The 18371-nt window shown below is 45.3% G+C and overlaps 2 protein-coding genes across 2 annotated transcripts in view; both read left to right on the top strand.

Moving 5' to 3' along the window:
* The window catches only part of SPTBN5 (spectrin beta, non-erythrocytic 5), a 2284272-nt gene that overhangs the window by 876590 nt on the left and 1389311 nt on the right, over nt 1-18371 (top strand). The window lies entirely within an intron of this gene.
* On the top strand, nt 9157-17165 carry LOC147689744 (uncharacterized). The gene is made up of 3 exons (XM_086937189.1): nt 9157-10062; nt 16300-16684; nt 17005-17165. The coding sequence occupies exons 1-3, from the start codon at nt 9388-9390 to the stop codon at nt 17163-17165; spliced, it is 1221 nt and encodes a 406-aa protein (XP_086793315.1). The 5' UTR covers nt 9157-9387.

The following is an 18371-nucleotide window of genomic DNA, read 5'->3' on the forward strand; positions in this document are numbered from 1 at the left end:
TCCTTAGCTACACCCATTTATTTTGCTCAAAACCTTTTACTCCCATCTCTCATTCTTCTACTTCTCCCCACATCCATATGCCCCATAAAGCTTTCTATCTCTTTCTAAGATGTTTCCTTTCCATTGGGCCATTTCACCTCATCTCTCTTTCCCTAACCCCTTTCCCATAAGTCACAATCTTTGCTTGGTGATCACCCTTGTCCTCTTCTTTTTCTGTGTGTGCACCTCTCTCTCTGCAACACAGTCCTTCTTCTGTGTCTACTCATGGCATGTTATCTTCTTGTTTGTCCTTTACTGTACCTTACTCCCTTCCTTTTGGACTCATCTATTCAGAATTGAACTGCTCTCTCTCTCTCAGCACCGGTTTCCACCTTCTCCCCATTGCTCTTGAAGTCTGCTCCTCAATTTAGCTATTTCAAACTCTCCTCACTATTCCATACTAATCCTATTGACATTTGCGTGTATCTTCTCTGTCTAAACAATCCCTGCCCATCCACTGATCCCTCAAGTGATTTCCTTTATTAATACTTTATTTAGTATTGGAGCTTTCATAGATTAAAATGCCTGAATCATTCCCCGTCGTCGAGACAGGAGTCTCCGGTATATAAAAAAGCAATGCTTAGTTGTATAGAAAACTGAAAAGAGGCCTAGGCCCATTTCCCTTGTGCAACCCATAACCTTTGTTTATGTAAAAGAGACCAAACTTGTCTCCGAACCAATCAGAGCTCCTCACCCTCTAGAACACTCCTGAGAGAACCTTTTGCCCCTCAGATTTTCTACCGCACGTTGTGCTAGGGAGTCTCATTTGAGCTCTGCTCAAATTCTGCTTTTTTCAACTTTGTTGAAGAACTTTGGGGCATATTATCAAGGAGGTTTATCTCCGCTTTTTTGGCTTTAAAAGCCAAGAAAGCGGAGATAAAATTATCTCCCTATTATCTAGCTGTCGCTAACACCAGTTAGCGACAGCTAGTAGGAGATAGCGAACATCTTGAACTCCGCTTTGCATGTCAGTGATATTTATCACTAATGACCTGCAAAGTGGGCGTGCCAAGATGTTAGCGACTGGAAACCGTCGCTAACATCGCTATCTCCTATTACCAACTTTTGGAGATATTCGCGCTAAGCGCAAATATCTCCAAAAGCTAACACCTGCCCTGAGCAGTTCTTAGCCATGTTATCCAATGGGAGGTGGATAACATGGCTAAGAGCATTAGCTCGGTAATGCATGAATATCGCTGACTTTTCAGCGATATTCATGCATTGCGGGCGATTGTTATCGCATTTGCGATAAACCTTGTTAATACCAAGGTTTATTTGCAATAAAAATCGCCGCAGCTTAGCAGTAATTTTTTGTCTCTAACCAAGCAATAGCGATAATTATCGCTATTGCTTGGTAATATGCCCCTTTGTTCTTAGAAATTCAACTTGATTCTGTACTTTTCTGTACTGTCTTCAAATACATTCTTTAGAGAATGTCTGTAAAGGAGAAGAAAGATTTATTTAGAGCCTGTGCCACTTGTTCCAAGAAGAAACTGTACACTGATGACCCTCATCCTGACTGCATTTACTATCTATACCCGGATCACCAGGCTAAAGACTGTAAGGTATGTCGCACTTTCTCTAGTAAGACTCTGACAGATCGGGAAGGGCGCCTTTTGATATGGTTTCAAAAGCAAAAGGCCAGAAAGGAGGTTATCTCCAGTGACAATGATGAGGCTTCCTCCTCAACATCTAGGAGATCTCAAAAGAGAAGAAAATCTCCTCAAACTCATTACTCTGGAGAACGTCCCGAGAAGGCCCTAAAAAAGACCACTTATGGGTCTTCTGGGCGCAGTCCTTCAAAATCTCCTCAATCTGTGGAAAAGTAGAGTAAAGGACATGCTTCTGGAGAAAAACCATCGAAAAAGACGAGTTCTGAGCCGTCAAAATCACATCCTCAACAAAGAGAACCCTTCAGGAAGCCGTCTTCTATGCATCCTGAGGTAAAATCTAAGAAACCTGCATCGTCGACATGATCATCGACGAAGAAACCATCATCGCCGACGACGAAGATTAAGGTAAAGCTGCTATCAAAGACACCATCGTTGCCTATTACAGTGTCCTCTCCGTCGACGATGTCATCGTCAACGGTGGTGTTCACGCCGGTTACATCGACGGCAGTATTGACGACGCCAGCAACAGCGACGACGGCAATGTCGACGACAGGATTGTCGTCGAAAGTGTTGACGACGGTGTCGTCGACGGGAACATTGACAACGGTGACTCTGTCGTCGACAACGGATAGCTCTCTACGCCTGGTGTCGATGACTGCATCGATGACAGTGGTGTGGACGGCAATCTCGTCGATGGACTCGTCGAGAGGGAAAGTCCAGAAAAACTGGAAATTGTCCAGAAGAGAAGGATTACACCAGAGATCACCTCCCCAAGCAAGATTACTCCTTTGGTGTCATCACACCTACTACAGGAGCAGGATTCAGAGGAAGAGATGTAGGACGGACCCTTTGGATACCCCAGTAGTCCCTCACAACTACATGTGAAATGTCAGGATGATGACTATGAATAGGGATATGAGGAGTACCCAGTATTCTCCGCAACAACACTATCGCCAAGGGTACCAGGAGGAGATGGTTGGCATGCCATCCGCCATGATGTGGATTTACATTTTATGCTGGCAGACTGTAAAAAAATATTTCCGCAGTCACCAGCTTCTTAGGAAATCCCGGTCTCGCATCCACGTTCCATCCCTACTATTCCAGTTAGAAGCAGGCAGCCGCTAATAATAATGATAACATTTATAAAGCGCATGGTTACGCCATCTCGGCGTGTCCACACGCTAGGTGAGAGGGAACAGAGAGAACAGCATCAGGAACTACCTTACACAAAGCAGAGAACAGGGAGGTTTTCAACAGCTTTCTGAACTTAGTTTCAGAGCACTCCAACCTCAGGGGGATCGGCAGTCTGTTCCAGTTCTGAGCTGCTAGACACCGAAAGGAACGACCACCCATTTTGGCCTTCTTTATCTTGGGAATTACCAGCTGCCCCATCCCGCAGGATTTAAGAGATCTATTGGGAACATAATTGGTGACTAAATCTCTTAAATATGCCGGACCCTTGCCCTGGACAACCCGGTGGCATATAACAAACATTTTGAACAGTACTCTTTTCTTAACTGGGAGCCAATGCAATGAGTCAAGTGCCTTTTTTGAAGCCGCTCTCCTGGGCTGCATAAGAGTCAGCCGAGCGGCAGCATTCTGTAAAACTTGTAGTCTCCCAAGGCCCCTAGCAGAGTCTCCCAGATAGAGTACATTCCCATAATCAAGGCGAGACGTAATTAGTGCGTATATCAACGTCTTCCTAGCCCCTAATGGGAGAAGATCCAGCGTTTTCAGTAGTTTTGTTAATACGCCAAAACATTTCCCCACCACTCCTCGAATATGACCCTCATATGATTGAGTAGGATCAACCCAAATCCCCAAATTGTTTGCCTCAGTGCAAGGGGTAGGGATAGGACCCAAACCCGGAGGCCACCATTCTGAGGTCCAGCTGGAGTTGTTGCCTCCCACCACCAGCACCTCTGTCTTGCTTCCATTCAATTTCAGGCAGTTCTTATCCATCCAGGAGGCAAGCTCCAGCATGCAGGCTCTTAAATTGGAAGCCGCCACTCCAGGTGCCTGGGATAGGGAAATCAGTAGCTGGGTGTCATCAGCATAGGAGACTACATCTACTCCGAAGCCCTGCACAATTGTCGCCAACGGAGACATGTATAAAATTAACAGGGAGGGACTGAGGGCAGAGCCCTGGGGGACTCCCTGCTTCAACTTAATGTCTTCAGAGTAGTGTACACCCTGCCTGACCTGGAAACTGCGCCCATTTAAAAAAGATTTTAAGCATTTCAGGGCCGCGCCTGAGACACCACCCTTGTTCAGACACTGTAGCAAGGTGTAGTGTGCCACAGTGTCGAACGCGGCACTGAGGTCAAGCATGATCAGTGCCATGGTGTGTCCCGCGACTGCCCCTTGTCTAAGGGTTTCCGTAGCTACAAGAAGTTAGGCCTCTAATTCCTCAAACAGAACATCACCAGAATCCTGTCACCACCAACGATGATGACCTGGAAGAGGGAGAAATAACAGATCCCAACAAGGAATGGGATGATTACCTGATTCCATATCCGGCATCTTCCTCACCAGTATCTGTTGATTCTCCGCCGGTGGATATCGGCAGATTCCATAACTTAATGGGAAGAGCTGCAAAGAGGTTCCAGCTTCCAATGGCGACAACACAAACAGAATGCTTCCTGTACGATTTTAAGGAGCCATACCACAAGTCGGTTCGGAATATCCCAATTGTGATCCATGTGTGGGAGGAAGGTTTAAAAGTGATGAAGACACTGGCGACAGTTACACCTGTGCTCGCTAGACTGGAAAAGGAACATAAAGCTCCTTCAGATGCACCAGCGTGTTTACTTGGCCATCCTAAGCCAGATTCTGTAATTTCGCAAGCAGCGCAACAGAAATGTAGGAATCCCTCTGCGCCAATTTCAGCACTTCCTAACAGAGAGGGGAGATGTTTAGACAATGCGGGAAAGAGGTTTTCATCCATGTCTGCTCTCCTTGTTAAAGCAGCAAATGCCCATGCCATTTTGGGCAGATACGATAGACAGATGTGGTGCGATAAGGCACCATACATGGACCTCATTCCGGAAGATGATAGGCAGGAGGCGAAAAAGGTTCTTCAGGAGAGAGAAAGCGCCTCGGCTGGAGCGTTGACTGTGCGATGGACATCGGGACCACAGCCTTCCGGTCGCTGGAAGGTGCGGCAGTTCTCAGGCGTCAAGGATGGTTAAGTGCGACTGCCTTTAGACCGGAGGTCCAAAATAAAATTCTAGACCTCCCATTTGGCAGAGAAGATTTGTTTGGAAAACAAGTGGATGAGGCCCTGCAAGGTATCAAGAAAGATACAGATACTGCAAAGGCTCTTGGTACACTACAGTACCGTAAAGTGCACTTTCGAGGAGCCCGAGGTAGAGGTCAACCATCCTATAGAGGGGGTTACCAACAGGGAAGATACCCCTCTTATTTATCATCATCATAACCATATTGTCAACAATATGGTCAAAAACAATCAGGGAGCTATGCTGAGTCTGCTCCTAGAGGACAAGGAGGTCGTCAAGGAAAGGACAATGGTAGAAGACAATGACAACCTCCGGAATCTGGCTACATGTACTCCTTCCTGTTGGACTTGGCCCTTTCCCCTGAAATTTTTCGCTCTTTGCATCCCCTAATTCATGATGCCCCCCCTTTATAATGTATTTGTATAGGCCCTGTGAGGTTAAAATGCCCTGGGTAATGTGAAAACCCATGCTAGGTGCAGGTGCCCTCTCGCCTCAACATGGCTGCCATAGGCCCCTGCTACTGCAGTGTGGTCTTGTAAGGCGCATTCTAGTTGCCAGGAGCTGGCAGGGACTCCAAACATTGTTGCCAGTCCAGCCTGCTTTGCTGCCCACAGTTAGAGTAGGGAAGCTCCTGGCACCTTCTAGAATAAGGGCGGAGCTTAGTTTTGCCGCCTTAGAGGGTGGTCACCTGACCTGGGCCTATATAAAGAAAGGGAGGGAAACTTTCCAGTCAGTTGGGGCATCACTGACCTGGGGAATCCACGCAGGAGTTTTAGGCGGGAGGGCCTAGTTAGGAACCTATGCTACTGGGAGTGATAGGATTTAGGTGCTGCCTCTTAAGCTGGGTGAGGTGTCATAAGCTAGCCCCCTGATCTGGCTCGGCGCTAGGGAACCCCAGGGACCATCTACAGTGACCTGCAGAGGAAGCCTGCCTGCAGCCCCCCAACTCAACCCCCCCTTCAAGTAACAGGAAACAAGGAACTGATAATTACAAGGGCGCCGAAACCATCAAGCGCCAAGAAAAAGAAGACCTTCAAATTACCACAGGACTGCTGGGGAATCAACCAGGTACTGGACTGTGCTGCACCTGCACCCCTTAACCCTTACCTGGACTCCCTTTGCTGATTTGCCACTGCTGTGTGGCCTGTCCTGTTCGAACTGCTGACTAAACTGTTAGGCGCTACCTTCATAGCGCTAGCCCCCTGAACTACCTATCCTACTGAGACTGCTGTCATTGCCCCTTGATAAGCGCTGGAATTCGGGAGAGGATTGCTGCCCTGAAGCGCTGTTGTGGAAACTGCCCCAGCGCTGACTCTGCCAGAGACAGCTGCTCGAGGCGCTGTGGTAACTGCCCCCTTGAGCAGCGCGGTGATTCCTGAGAAGCGCTATCCCTGCGCAGTGCTCGCACCCAGAACTGCCTCAATGACCCTGGATGTGTGCACCTCTGAAGCGCTGATGTCGACGAATTTATGAGGAACTTCCAGAGCTCCCTTACCTCACGAGGCGCTGTGAGGGCCGAGCGCTGTGTGCCCTGAGGAGCACTTATCCAGCTGTCAACTGTCCCCCTTGGCGGCCCCCGAGGTCAGGAGAGGGCCGCCGCTGTGTTGCCGCGGGCCGCGCACGGCCCAAGAGAGTGATCCCCATGTGGCGCTGTTACGCCGCTGCAGCCCTGGTCCATGGGAAATAGAGTTGCGGCAGCCCCCGGTGCCAAGAGGGGGCCACCGGAGTTTAGGGGAAGGCCTCAGCATTCGAAGGTAGGCCGCACTAGGCCGTGAGGTGGAGAACTCTCATCACGTGACGGGGGCGCGTCACCAAACCTCGCTCCCGTCTAACGCCGCGCAGCCATTGGCTGCTGTTGCCGCGCCCTTCCAGCGAGGCCTCTGATTGGCCCAACACCGGGAGAAGCCCCGGCCGGGCCGGAGAAACGTCGCGGAGGGGCCGGAAGGTGAGAGAGCCCCCCCTCCGACTTGCTACACCCTCGGGGCCCCGACTAGACCGCCTGTGTGCTGCAACCGGCCCCACCGCAGCACGGGGCCGAGTAGGGCCTACCAGAGGGCCGGAGACCTCCACACCGGCTGAGAACCAACTCAAGGGCCTGAGAAAGGCTGAAGAGAGGAGGTAACCTCGAGTTTGCCCCTCCCCGGGGAAAGTTTAAATTGGGCCCTGTTGGCCCTCGCAAGGCTCCCTGAACTGGGGAATAGCCCCATTGGAGACTGGTGATTGGGCCCTGTTGGCCCTATTTGACCCCCCTGTCAGCACTGAACCTGGGTCAGACACCCAAAAGACACCGTGGGGGCATCACTTAACAAGAGTTAACCCTTGCTAGGGGTCTGGTACTGCATAGGGAAGTGCTAGTCCATCTGGGCGGATTATTAATGATCTGTTTATCCTGGAGCCATGAAATGCCATTCCTGCCGGATTTCCAGTGAGCCGAGTATTCTGATTGCTAATGAAATGTTGTAGGCTCTTGTTTTGTGCTGCATGTCCTGAATGTCTACAGTTAACTACAGGAATGTTGGCCCTTCCTTACTGAAAGGTTTTACATGTGCAAGCCCAGTCCTATAAGCTCATTCTTGCGACATGACATGCTTATGCTTGCATGTTGAAATATTTAGCCCTGCATAGGGGTTTGTTACTGTGGTTTGAAATGTTAATGCCAGTACTAGGCCTTTATGAAGAGGCCCTTCCTATCTGATGAAAGGATTATTCTTGATTAGGAAATGTTTGGGGTTTTGCCTAATGCAACTTTGTTCCTCTAATGAAATGCTGGAAGGAAGATAATAATGCATAGTGTATCTATGCTCCTTTTACCTTAGGCACTGTTTATTCTTGCCCTAATGAAGTTCTCCACAAATGGTTAATGACACGGTTACTGCTGGGCAATGCAGCGTTTAATTTCCTTGACGAAATGCTCTGCACATGTTTAATGAACTATTCTTTTGCCTCATGAGAGGCTGCCTGATTTTCCCTAAGGTGTTTAGGCCGCAAGGTCTACAGTTATCTAAGGAACTGTTGATTCAGGCACCAGGTAATGTGATGGTATTTAATACCTAATGAAAAGTTTTACATTTAAGGAAATGTCTTATCCCCCATTTAATGAACAACTTATTCCTGCTGAAGGAAATGGTTTACTCTTGCAGAGGAGAGTTTATGTAAAGTTCACTCTTGTTTGGTGAGAGCTAATTGATTTACCTACTGAACAGGTTACTTACCTGAACACCTGTGGACACTTGCTATAGGATCGCTCATCCTTGCCTGATGAGCTGGTTGACCAAGCTAAGTCCTTCATGAAATGTTCACTGTTAACTGATGAAATGTTAATTCTCTAATGGAATGTTATTGCGACATGTTAAACTGAATATTGAACTGCTCCCTTTTCTCCCCTCCTATGAAATGCTTTGATGATTAATTGATACTGTGATTTTCCACTCCTGAACCTTAATCCTATATAAAAGTTATTTGATTTTTAATCAAACACACTGGAGTGGCGTCAGTAATTGCATGCCTTCTATTGTCTCAGTTGTTGCGTGTGCTGTGTAGTCACTTAACACCTAAGCTTTCGGGTGCCTACCTGCTTGTGCCAGGCTACCCCCGGGGAACTGGCGACCCCAGTTCCTACACTTCCCCTCCACAAGTTTCCCTAGGTGGAAGAGTTGCTTCTCATCTGCATCATTGGCAGAAGATAACGACGGAAGATGGGTCCTCGATATAATACAATTCAGACATACTCCTTCAATTTCCCCCTTGGACTCCACCTTCAGGTCAAGAGATCAAACATCTATCTCAGATGCGTCGGGAGATTCAGACAATGCTCCGAAAGGGAGCAATTGGACTGGTGCGGATCTCCCAAAGAGAAAAGGGATTTCATTCGTGTTTCTTCCTGGTCCAGAAGAATGCTCTCCAATGGCGTCCTATTCTAGACCTGAGATCTCTGAATACTTATCTCAAGAAGCAGTCTTTCCGGATGGTGACCCTCCAAGACATTCTTCTGCTCTTAAACCCAGGGGATCATATGACCACCCTAGATTTGCAAGATGCATATTTTCACATCCCCATTCATCCTTCCCACAGACGGTATCTTCGGTTTGCAGTGGCCGGAGACCATTACCAGTTCAAAGTGCTACCATTTGGCCTCAAATCCGCCCGAGAATGTTTACAAAGTGTCTGGCGCCAGTGGCGGCTTTTCTCAGGAAGCAAAAACACCAGGTGTTTCCGTACCTGGACGACTGGTTGGTAAAAGCACCATCAGAAACTTCAGCCCAGGTGTGAACTTCGGCATGCATTCACTTGTTTGCTGAAATGGGACTGACTTTGAATATAGAAAAATCATCCCTTCGGCCGTCAAGGAAGATCATGTTCCTTGGAGCGATTCTGGACACCTCAGTAAACAAAGCATTTCTCTCCATAGAGAGACAAATGGGTCTCATGTCTCTTGCCAAGGATTTCACAAGAAAAAGTGTCTTTCAGTACGCAGGTAAAAGTCGCTGCTAGGGACAATGTCCTCTTGCATACCTCTCATTTCATTTTGGCAACTAAAAATGTGTCCATTAAAGGAAGAACTGGATCGGCAATGGAACCAGGCAGAGGGATCCTTCGAAGACAAGGTGAAGAACATGCCGGAAATGGTGCAAGCAGTAGCATGGTGGACCCACAAGAGGAACATCTCAATGGGTCTTTCCTTCCTGACCGAACCGGCTCCATTGATAATTACCACTGATGCATCTCTGGAAGGATGGGGGGCATTCCTTCAGGACCTGCAGGTCAGCGGTCAGTGGAGATTGCAAGAACAACAGATTCACATCAACTTGCTGGAGCTCAAAGTGGCAGGCTTGGCATTACTGGCTTTCCTACCAAGGATTCAGGGAGCGTCTGTGCTGGTGAGAACAGACAACACAACTGCGATGCACTATCTCAACAAGCTGGGAGGTACAAGATCACTCTCCCTGTCGCAGGAGGCACAAAAGATATGGAAGTGGGATGTCCAACACGGAGTATCTCTAAAGGCGGAATATCTTCCAGGAGATCAGAATGTGAAAGCGGACACTCTCAGCAGACTGAAATCGACCTGCCATGAGTGGGAGACCAACCAGGACATATTGCAAAGCATGTTCTTCAAATGGGGAATTCCGACAGTGGATCTGTTTGCGACAGCTCAGAACAAAAAAATGCCAGTTCTTCGCAAGTTGAATAAAAAGGATTTGCCTATGCCTCCAAGTTTATGAATTAAACACTGAATGATTACGGATAAACAATACTTTTATTAGTTTACCCAGACAATAACTTTTTGTCGTTGAGTCAATACTTGGTTCAACAATTTTTCATTATACAAAAACAGACAATGAATCACCATCAACTTCATTTCTAGCCATATGTGATTCAGAAAACGATTTGTGCATATATACAGTGCAAGGGTTTAAGTGAAAAGCATTTAAAGAAAAAAACATTTAGTCGTACATATACAGTTTATGCATGGACCTAATCAATCAAAAACAAAGTGAGAAAACCTAATCAACAATTCACAATAGAAAATCACAAATGTAAGGAGGAGAGGGAGGAAATATTTTTCAAAGATCGACTCCCTACTCATGAACTGAATTCATTTTTCTAATTCTCTAGTATTCAGAAAGAAAGCCCATTTTATACATAACTGACATAGACCACTAATGTCAAGTCAAATGCCGACGCGTTTCGAATCCTGTTACGTTATTTGCAGGATTCTCATCAGGGCGGTGTGATTCTAGTCCATGGGAACTGTTTGTAAAAAGAAATGAGAAATGTTTGTTTAACAAACTAAGTCCTCTAGCCAATTCTATTCATGAGCTGTACACGCATCATGGTGTGGCATACCTTTTAGTTTATTGCCCCAAGTGGCTTCTGTTTGAAAATATCGTCTATGGCAGGCGGGTCTGGGCTGCAACAGAGCAAGATTGGTATCAGTAATCCATTGTGTTTGGGTTGATACTGCTAGATAGCGATGAACAAGGATTTAAAAGTTACCTTTAGTCTTCACAACCCTAAGGCTGGTGTGCCGGTGACGGAAATTAATTTTCAATGCTGGCGCATTATTTTCTAGGAGAAAAATTGGGAAAGAGGGGTTGGAATCGATCTCAATTGAAATTGACTTGCACGGAGGCACAGGCGCCTCGCATGGGGAACTTACTTTTGAATGAATCAACACGGGCGGGAAAATCCTCACCGGTATTGGGAACAGCGCGGTGTCCATTCTGTGGAGCAAGGAGAAAGGAAGTGTCACTAGTTTTACTTTGTTGCGCTTTCCGTGAAAGCAACAGGGCAGACGCGGGTCTTAGTGTGCAGGGGTCATGTTCTTACCATAAATCAACGCGGAGAGCTCCGCTGGTGCATCCTGTTTCCAACCGGCACACTCTGTATTTGGTTGCTCGAGGCAGCGCCGGTGCTCACAAAAATAAAGACATGTGATCCGCTCTCGTCCAATCAGAGCTACTATGGTTGCTGGTGCCTTATGGGAATTGAAGTCCAGGATATGGGTTTATGCCCGATTGATCTCACTAAGAGTGTTGAGACCCTTATTCACACTGTCAAATCTTAGTATTAGATATGCCTCCTTGCGAAGTAACATGTTTTCAACATCTGGATAACGTTTAGGGTCTAACCAAACTAGTGGAGTCCATTTAAAATCATTTTCAGTGTGGTTATTGTTTAAAAAATGTTCCACCATGGGTGCAGTCATGACTTTTTTCTTAATGCGAGAACGGTGTTGTGTTATTCTGGCATTGATGGCTTGATTTGGTTTACCAATATATACTCTGTCGCATGGACAGACCACTGCATAGACGATGTTACGAGTCCTGCAATTTGTGAAAGCATCGTGTTTCCACTTGATGCCACGGTTGGTGAAGGTGTCTCCTTCTATTGTTGTAGAACATGATACACAGTTACCACATTTGTGGTGCCCACTTACAGGTTTCAAGTTCCACTGAGCGATAAGGTCACTTTTGGGTGGAGGAATGTGACTGTCCGCTTTGATAAGGTGTTGTCCGATGCTCGTGTTTTTCCACATTGCAAAGATGGGTTTGGACAGGGGGTACTCTAATGTTTCCAATAAATGCCAATTATTTCTTATGATGTTTTTGAATTGGTTTGTGTGTTGACCAAAGGTTGTCACACACACCAATTTGTCTAGTACCTTTTTCTCTTTTACCTGCAGGAGTGTATCTCTCGGGCTAAATTTGGCCCTATTTTTTGCATGTTTCAACAATTTTTTGGGGTATCCTCTGTCAGCCATCTCATTGCAGAATCTTGTTGCGTGTGAGTCAAAGTCTTGCAGACTTGTGCAATTGCGTCTAATTCTGAGCAATTGACCGTAAGGTAAATTATCCTTAAGGCTTTGTGGGTGTGAGCTGGTATAATGAAGGATTGTATTCCTGTCTGTTTTCTTCTTGTGCAGAGAGGCTGTCAGCCTAGAACTGCTGGTGCCTACTGTGACGTCAAGGAAATTCATTTCTTTAGAACTGGAGTTCAGCGTGAATTTAATATCAGGGTGTCTGAAATTAAGCCATGTATAGAATTGATCTAGTTCCATCTGGCTCCCCTGCCACAGGAGCCAGACGTCATCTATATATCTCAACCATTGAATAATATGGTGTGAGTAGGGGTTGTCCTTGTAGATAAATCTTTCTTCATATTGTGCCATGTAGAGCACCGCCAACTCCGGCGCATAAGGACAGCCCATGGCTGTCCCCTTGATTTGTATGAAAAAATCACTCTCGAATCTGAAATAATTGCTCCGCAGAGTTATTTCAGCCAATGCTACAATAAATGTAGAGGGTACCCGGTGGGGTCTTTCTCGTTGTTCTAGATAGAATTCAATGACCTCAAGAGCCTCGTCCTGCGGTATTTGCGTGTATAACGAAGCGACATCCAATGTCACCATCAACTCCGTTGATTCATTGAATGTGTGTCCCTCAATCCTAGTGATGAAGTCAGTGGTGTCCCTCAAGTGCGATTTCACTTGTTCTATACATGGTTTTAAAAAGAAATCAATGTATTTGGATATCGGTTCTAACACCGAGTCGCATCCGGACACTATGGGTCTCCCAGGTGGCACCCTGTCGTTCTTATGAATCTTGGGTAAGAAATAAAGTATTGGCGTTCTTGGTGACTTTTTATTAAGGAATTCATGCTCCTTAGGTCCTAGATAGCCTTCGTCTAAGGCTCTCTGTGTGATTTTGGCTATTTTGTCCTGAATGGCAAAGACAGGATCTTCTTTAGACGGTCTGTACCAATCCCTATTGTTCACATGCAGTTGTCCTTCAGTAAGATACATGGGACGGGGCCATAGGACCACCGCACCACCCTTGTCCGACTGCTTTATAACAATTGATGTGTCAGATTTTAGATCACCAATTGCCTTTTGGATTCCTTTACTGATGTTGTTTTTGACAAAACTGCTTTTCCTCTCAAGTTTGGTGAGGGAGGACAAGACCGCTTGTTCGAAAGCAATTATTTGTTTCGGAATGTTTATAGTCGGAGTGAACCTGGATTTAGCCCTCAATCCAGTAATTTCCTGTGTTGACGTCATTTCGGCCCCTGCAAAATAGGCTTTCAGCCTGACTTTGCGACAGAAGTCAAGTGCCTCCAGTTTCAATTTTGTAAAGTCTGTTCTTTTAGTTGGGACAAATTTGAGACCCAGGTCAAGAAGCATTTCCTCATCCCTATTTAGAACTTTATCAGAGAGATTTACAATGGTGGATGAATCTAGTTGTAATTTTTGTTGCGAGTGCGCATTTGCCATGGTTGCTTGAAGCGCGGTCGTGTTTGACCGCCCCTGGCTAAAAAAGGAGTTGATCCCCTTCCTGCACCTCGTGTTTTGGAATTTGACTGTCTGGAGTCAGAGGAAGAGTTGGATGAGGTAGTGTCCGAGAATGTTATAAATTTATTTCTAGATCTTCCTTGAAATGTATTTAAGGCCCCTCTCGACTCCCCCGAGGTATAAAAGTCTTCTCTGAGGAAGGGATACACTTGTTCCAGTCGGAAGGATTTTGAATCTTTATCAAATTGTGCTGATTTGATATTCAGGGAGTAATCTTTAAATGATGCAATTTCTTTTTCTAGGCTGACAGCCTCTTTGCACAAGAAGAAAACAGACAGGAATACAATCCTTCATTATACCAGCTCACACCCACAAAGCCTTAAGGATAATTTACCTTACAGTCAATTGCTCAGAATTAGACGCAATTGCACAAGTCTGCAAGACTTTGACTCACACGCAACAAGATTCTGCAATGAGATGGCTGACAGAGGATACCCCAAAAAATTGTTGAAACATGCAAAAAATAGGGCCAAATTTTCCCCGAGAGATACACTCCTGCAGGTAAAAGAGAAAAAGGTACTAGACAAATTGGTGTGTGTGACAACCTTTGGTCAACACACAAACCAATTCAAAAACATCATAAGAAATAATTGGCATTTATTGGAAACATTAGAGTACCCCCTGTCCAAACCCATCTTTGCAATGTGGAAAAACACGAGCATCGGACAACACCTTATCAAAGCGGACAGTCACATTCCTCCACCCAAAAGTGACCTTATCGCTCAGTGGAACTTGAAACCTGTAAGTGGGCACCACAAATGTGGTAACTGTGTATCATGTTCTACAACAATAGAGGGAGACACCTTCACCAACCGTGGCATCAAGTGGAAACACGATGCTTTCACAAATTGCAGGAATCGTAACATCGTCTATGCAGTGGTCTGTCCATGCGACAGAGTATATATTGGTAAAACAAATCAAGCCATCAATGCCAGAATAACACAACACCGTTCTCGCATTAAGAAAAAAGTCATGACTGCACCCATGGTGGAACATTTTTTAAACAATAACCACAGTGAAAATGATTTTAAATGGACTCCACTAGTTTGGTTAGACCCTAAACATTATCCAGATGTTGAAAACATGTTACTTCGCAAGGAGGCATATCTAATACTAAGATTTGACAGTGTGAATAAGGGTCTCAACACTCTTAGTGAGATCAATCGGGCATAAACCCATATCCTGGACTTCAATTCCCATAAGGCACCAGCAACCATAGTAGCTCTGATTGGACGAGAGCGGATCACATGTCTTTATTTTTGTGAGCACCGGCGCTGCCTCGAGCAACCAAATACAGAGTGTGCCGGTTGGAAGCAGGATGCACCAGCGGAGCTCTCCGCGTTGATTTATGGTAAGAACATGACCCCTGCACACTAAGACCCGCGTCTGCCCTGTTGCTTTCACGGAAAGCGCAACGAAGTAAAACTAGTGACACTTCCTTTCTCCTTGCTCCACAGAACGGACACCGCGCTGTTCCCAATACCGGTGAGGATTTTCCCGCCCGTGTTGATTCATTCAAAAGTAAGTTCCCCATGCGAGGCGCCTGTGCCTCCGTGCAAGTCAATTTCAATTGAGATCGATTCCAACCCCTCTTTCCCAATTTTTCTCCTAGAAAATAATGCGCCAGCATTGAAAATTAATTTCCGTCACCGGCACACCAGCCTTAGGGTTGTGAAGACTAAAGGTAACTTTCAAATCCTTGTTCATCGCTATCTAGCAGTATCAACCCAAACACAATGGATTACTGATACCAATCTTGCTCTGTTGCAGCCCAGACCCGCCTGCCATAGACGATATTTTCAAACAGAAGCCACTTGGGGCAATAAACTAAAAGGTATGCCGCACCATGATGCGTGTATAGCTCATGAATAGAATTGGCTAGAGGACTTAGTTTGTTAAACAAACATTTCTCATTTCTTTTTACAAACAGTTCCCATGGACTAGAATCACACCGCCCTGATGAGAATCCTGCAAATAACGTAACAGGATTCGAAACGCGTCGGCATTTGACTTGACATTAGTGGTCTATGTCAGTTATGTATAAAATGGGCTTTCTTTCTGAATACTAGAGAATTAGAAAAATGAATTCAGTTCATGAGTAGGGAGTCGATCTTTGAAAAATATTTCCTCCCTCTCCTCCTTACATTTGTGATTTTCTATTGTGAATTGTTGATTAGGTTTTCTCACTTTGTTTTTGATTGATTAGGTCCATGCATAAACTGTATATGTACGACTAAATGTTTTTTTCTTTAAATGCTTTTCACTTAAACCCTTGCACTGTATATATGCACAAATCGTTTTCTGAATCACATATGGCTAGAAATGAAGTTGATGGTGATTCATTGTCTGTTTTTGTATAATGAAAAATTGTTCAACCAAGTATTGACTCAACGACAAAAAGTTATTGTCTGGGTAAACTAATAAAAGTATTGTTTATCCGTAATCATTCAGTGTTTAATTCATAAACTTGGAGGCATAGGCAAATCCTTTTTATTCATGTTAGTGTGGCCCTGCCTACCCTCCCTCCCATTGGGCCCAACCACCATTGTTGGTTTAGTTCTTCGCAAGTTGGCATCACCAACGGGGATCTTGGGGGAATGGGTTTTTGATAGCATGGTCAGCCGTTTCTGCCTACGCCTTTCCTCCGATTCCCCTCCTGCCACACATTCTCACAAAGATAAAGAAGGAACCGTGCAAAGTGATACTGATAGCTCCGTGGTGGCACAGGCAACACTGGTTCACAGAGTTGCTCCTATTGTCGGAGGATCATCCAAATCGTCTGCAACCAATACCATCACTCTTGACAATGTCCCGGGGACAAGTACTTCATCCAGACCATGAAATCGCCATGCTTAGCAGCCTGGCTCATGAATACTGTGAATTTCACAACCTAGATATTTCTGCAGAATGCAGAGATATTCTAGCAAATGCCAGAGTGGAAAGTACAAACAGAACATATAGGATCAAATGGAAAAGATTCTGTTTGTGGTGCCAAGAACGTAATATCCATCCTCTACACTCAGCAGCACGACAAAATGTTCTATATATTCTAATGTTAGCGAAATCAGGTTTGGCCCATGCTTCTATTAAGGTACATCTGGCAGCTATTTCTCAATATAGAAGAACTTCCTCTGGTCCTTCATTGTGGTCTGAAAGAATTATCAAACAGTTCATGCAAGGATTGTTTCAGACTTTTCCTCCCATAAGACCTCCTCCACCTCTATGGCAGTTGAACATTGTTCTATCTCAATTGATGAAACAGCCCTTCGAACCAATTCACAGGGCGGATCTAAAGTGTTTATCCTGGAAAGTAGCTCTTCTAGTAGCTCTCACTTCAGCCAGAAGAGTGGGGGAAATACAGGCTCTCACGATACAGGAACCGTTTTTGCAGTTCAAGGAGGACAGGATTGTCCTCAGGACTAATCCCAAATTTGTTCCGAAAGCGCCAATAGATTTTCATCTAAATTAACCACTGACCCTTAAGAGGTTTTTCCCTCAACCATCAACAGCAGCAGAAAAAGCTCTTTACTCACTAGATGTTCAACGCTGTCTGAAGTTCTACTTGCAAAAAACAAAACCTTTCCTCAAGTCTTCCCAACTATTTGTTGCTTACAGTGCCCCCAGGAAGAGGTTCCGTTGTCAAAGAGGGGAATTGCCCGATGGATTTCAAGTGCAATACAGTATTGTCATCAGATAGTGGGGAAGCCGTTGAATGCACCTGTTCATGCCCATTCTACAAGAGCTGTGTCCACCTCCACTGCTTTATTTGCGTGCGTACCTATCCAGGATATCTGCAGGGTTTCTACCTGGTAGAGTACGTATACCTTCACCATACATTACTGCCTCGATGCACCTGCAGTGAAGGATGTGGCAGTGCGACAAGCAGTACTGAGGAACCTTTTCCAGTAACGGTGAGCTCTCTTTACCATCCCTCCTTCCTTTGTTGGTGATATAAGCAAATTTTATTGTTGTGTGCTGTATTATATACGATTTGTGAAGTTTTCTCTATATGTATTTATATATGAACACTGCTATTGTCAGATTACATATGTTGCCTATTTCGAGATCTTAGGTAACAAAAAATGAGCTATGATTTACTGCTCACTATTCTGATTCAGGCATGTGAATCTATGAAAGCTCCAATACTGGAGTAAGAAAACAAGTTACTAATGTGTAAATGTAGTACTCCAGTAATGGAAGCTTTCATAGAATAACATGCGACCCACCCTCCTGCCCTGAGAGGCTCACCTTGGATTCAGCACAAAAGGTGTCTATGGCACAGGTGCACAAAAATCTGTGGGGCAAAAGCTTCTCTCTGGAGTGTTCTAAAGGGTGAGAAACTCCAATTGGTTCAGAGACAAGTTTGGTCTCTTTTACATGACAAAGGTTATGGGTCGTTCAAGGGAAATGGGCCTAGTCCTCTTTCCAGTTTGCTATACAAATATGCATTGCTTTTTTATATACCGGAAACTCCCGTCTCGACGACAGGGAATGATTCAGGCATGTGAATCTATGAAAGCTTCCAATACTGTAGAACTACAGTTACAGGTAAGTAACTTGTTTTCTTCTGGGACATGCTAAAATAACTTGTGCTCAACAGAATATGGGTAAAAATCCCAAACATATGTG

Source organism: Lissotriton vulgaris, chromosome 9 (genome assembly GCF_964263255.1).
Source record: "Lissotriton vulgaris chromosome 9, aLisVul1.2, whole genome shotgun sequence".
Taxonomy (NCBI): domain Eukaryota; kingdom Metazoa; phylum Chordata; class Amphibia; order Caudata; family Salamandridae; genus Lissotriton; species Lissotriton vulgaris.

Coding starts and splice junctions, on each gene's coding strand:
- LOC147689744 (XM_086937189.1), top strand. CDS start 9,388: ATGTCCTCTTGCATACCTCTCATTTCATTTTGGCAACTAAAAATGTGT. Junction 10,063..16,299: donor CTCAGAACAAAAAAATGCCA/GTTCTTCGCAAG, acceptor TTGTTGGTTTAG/TTCTTCGCAAGTTGGCATCA. Junction 16,685..17,004: donor AGCAAATGCCAGAGTGGAAA/GTACAAACAGAA, acceptor TTGATGAAACAG/CCCTTCGAACCAATTCACAG.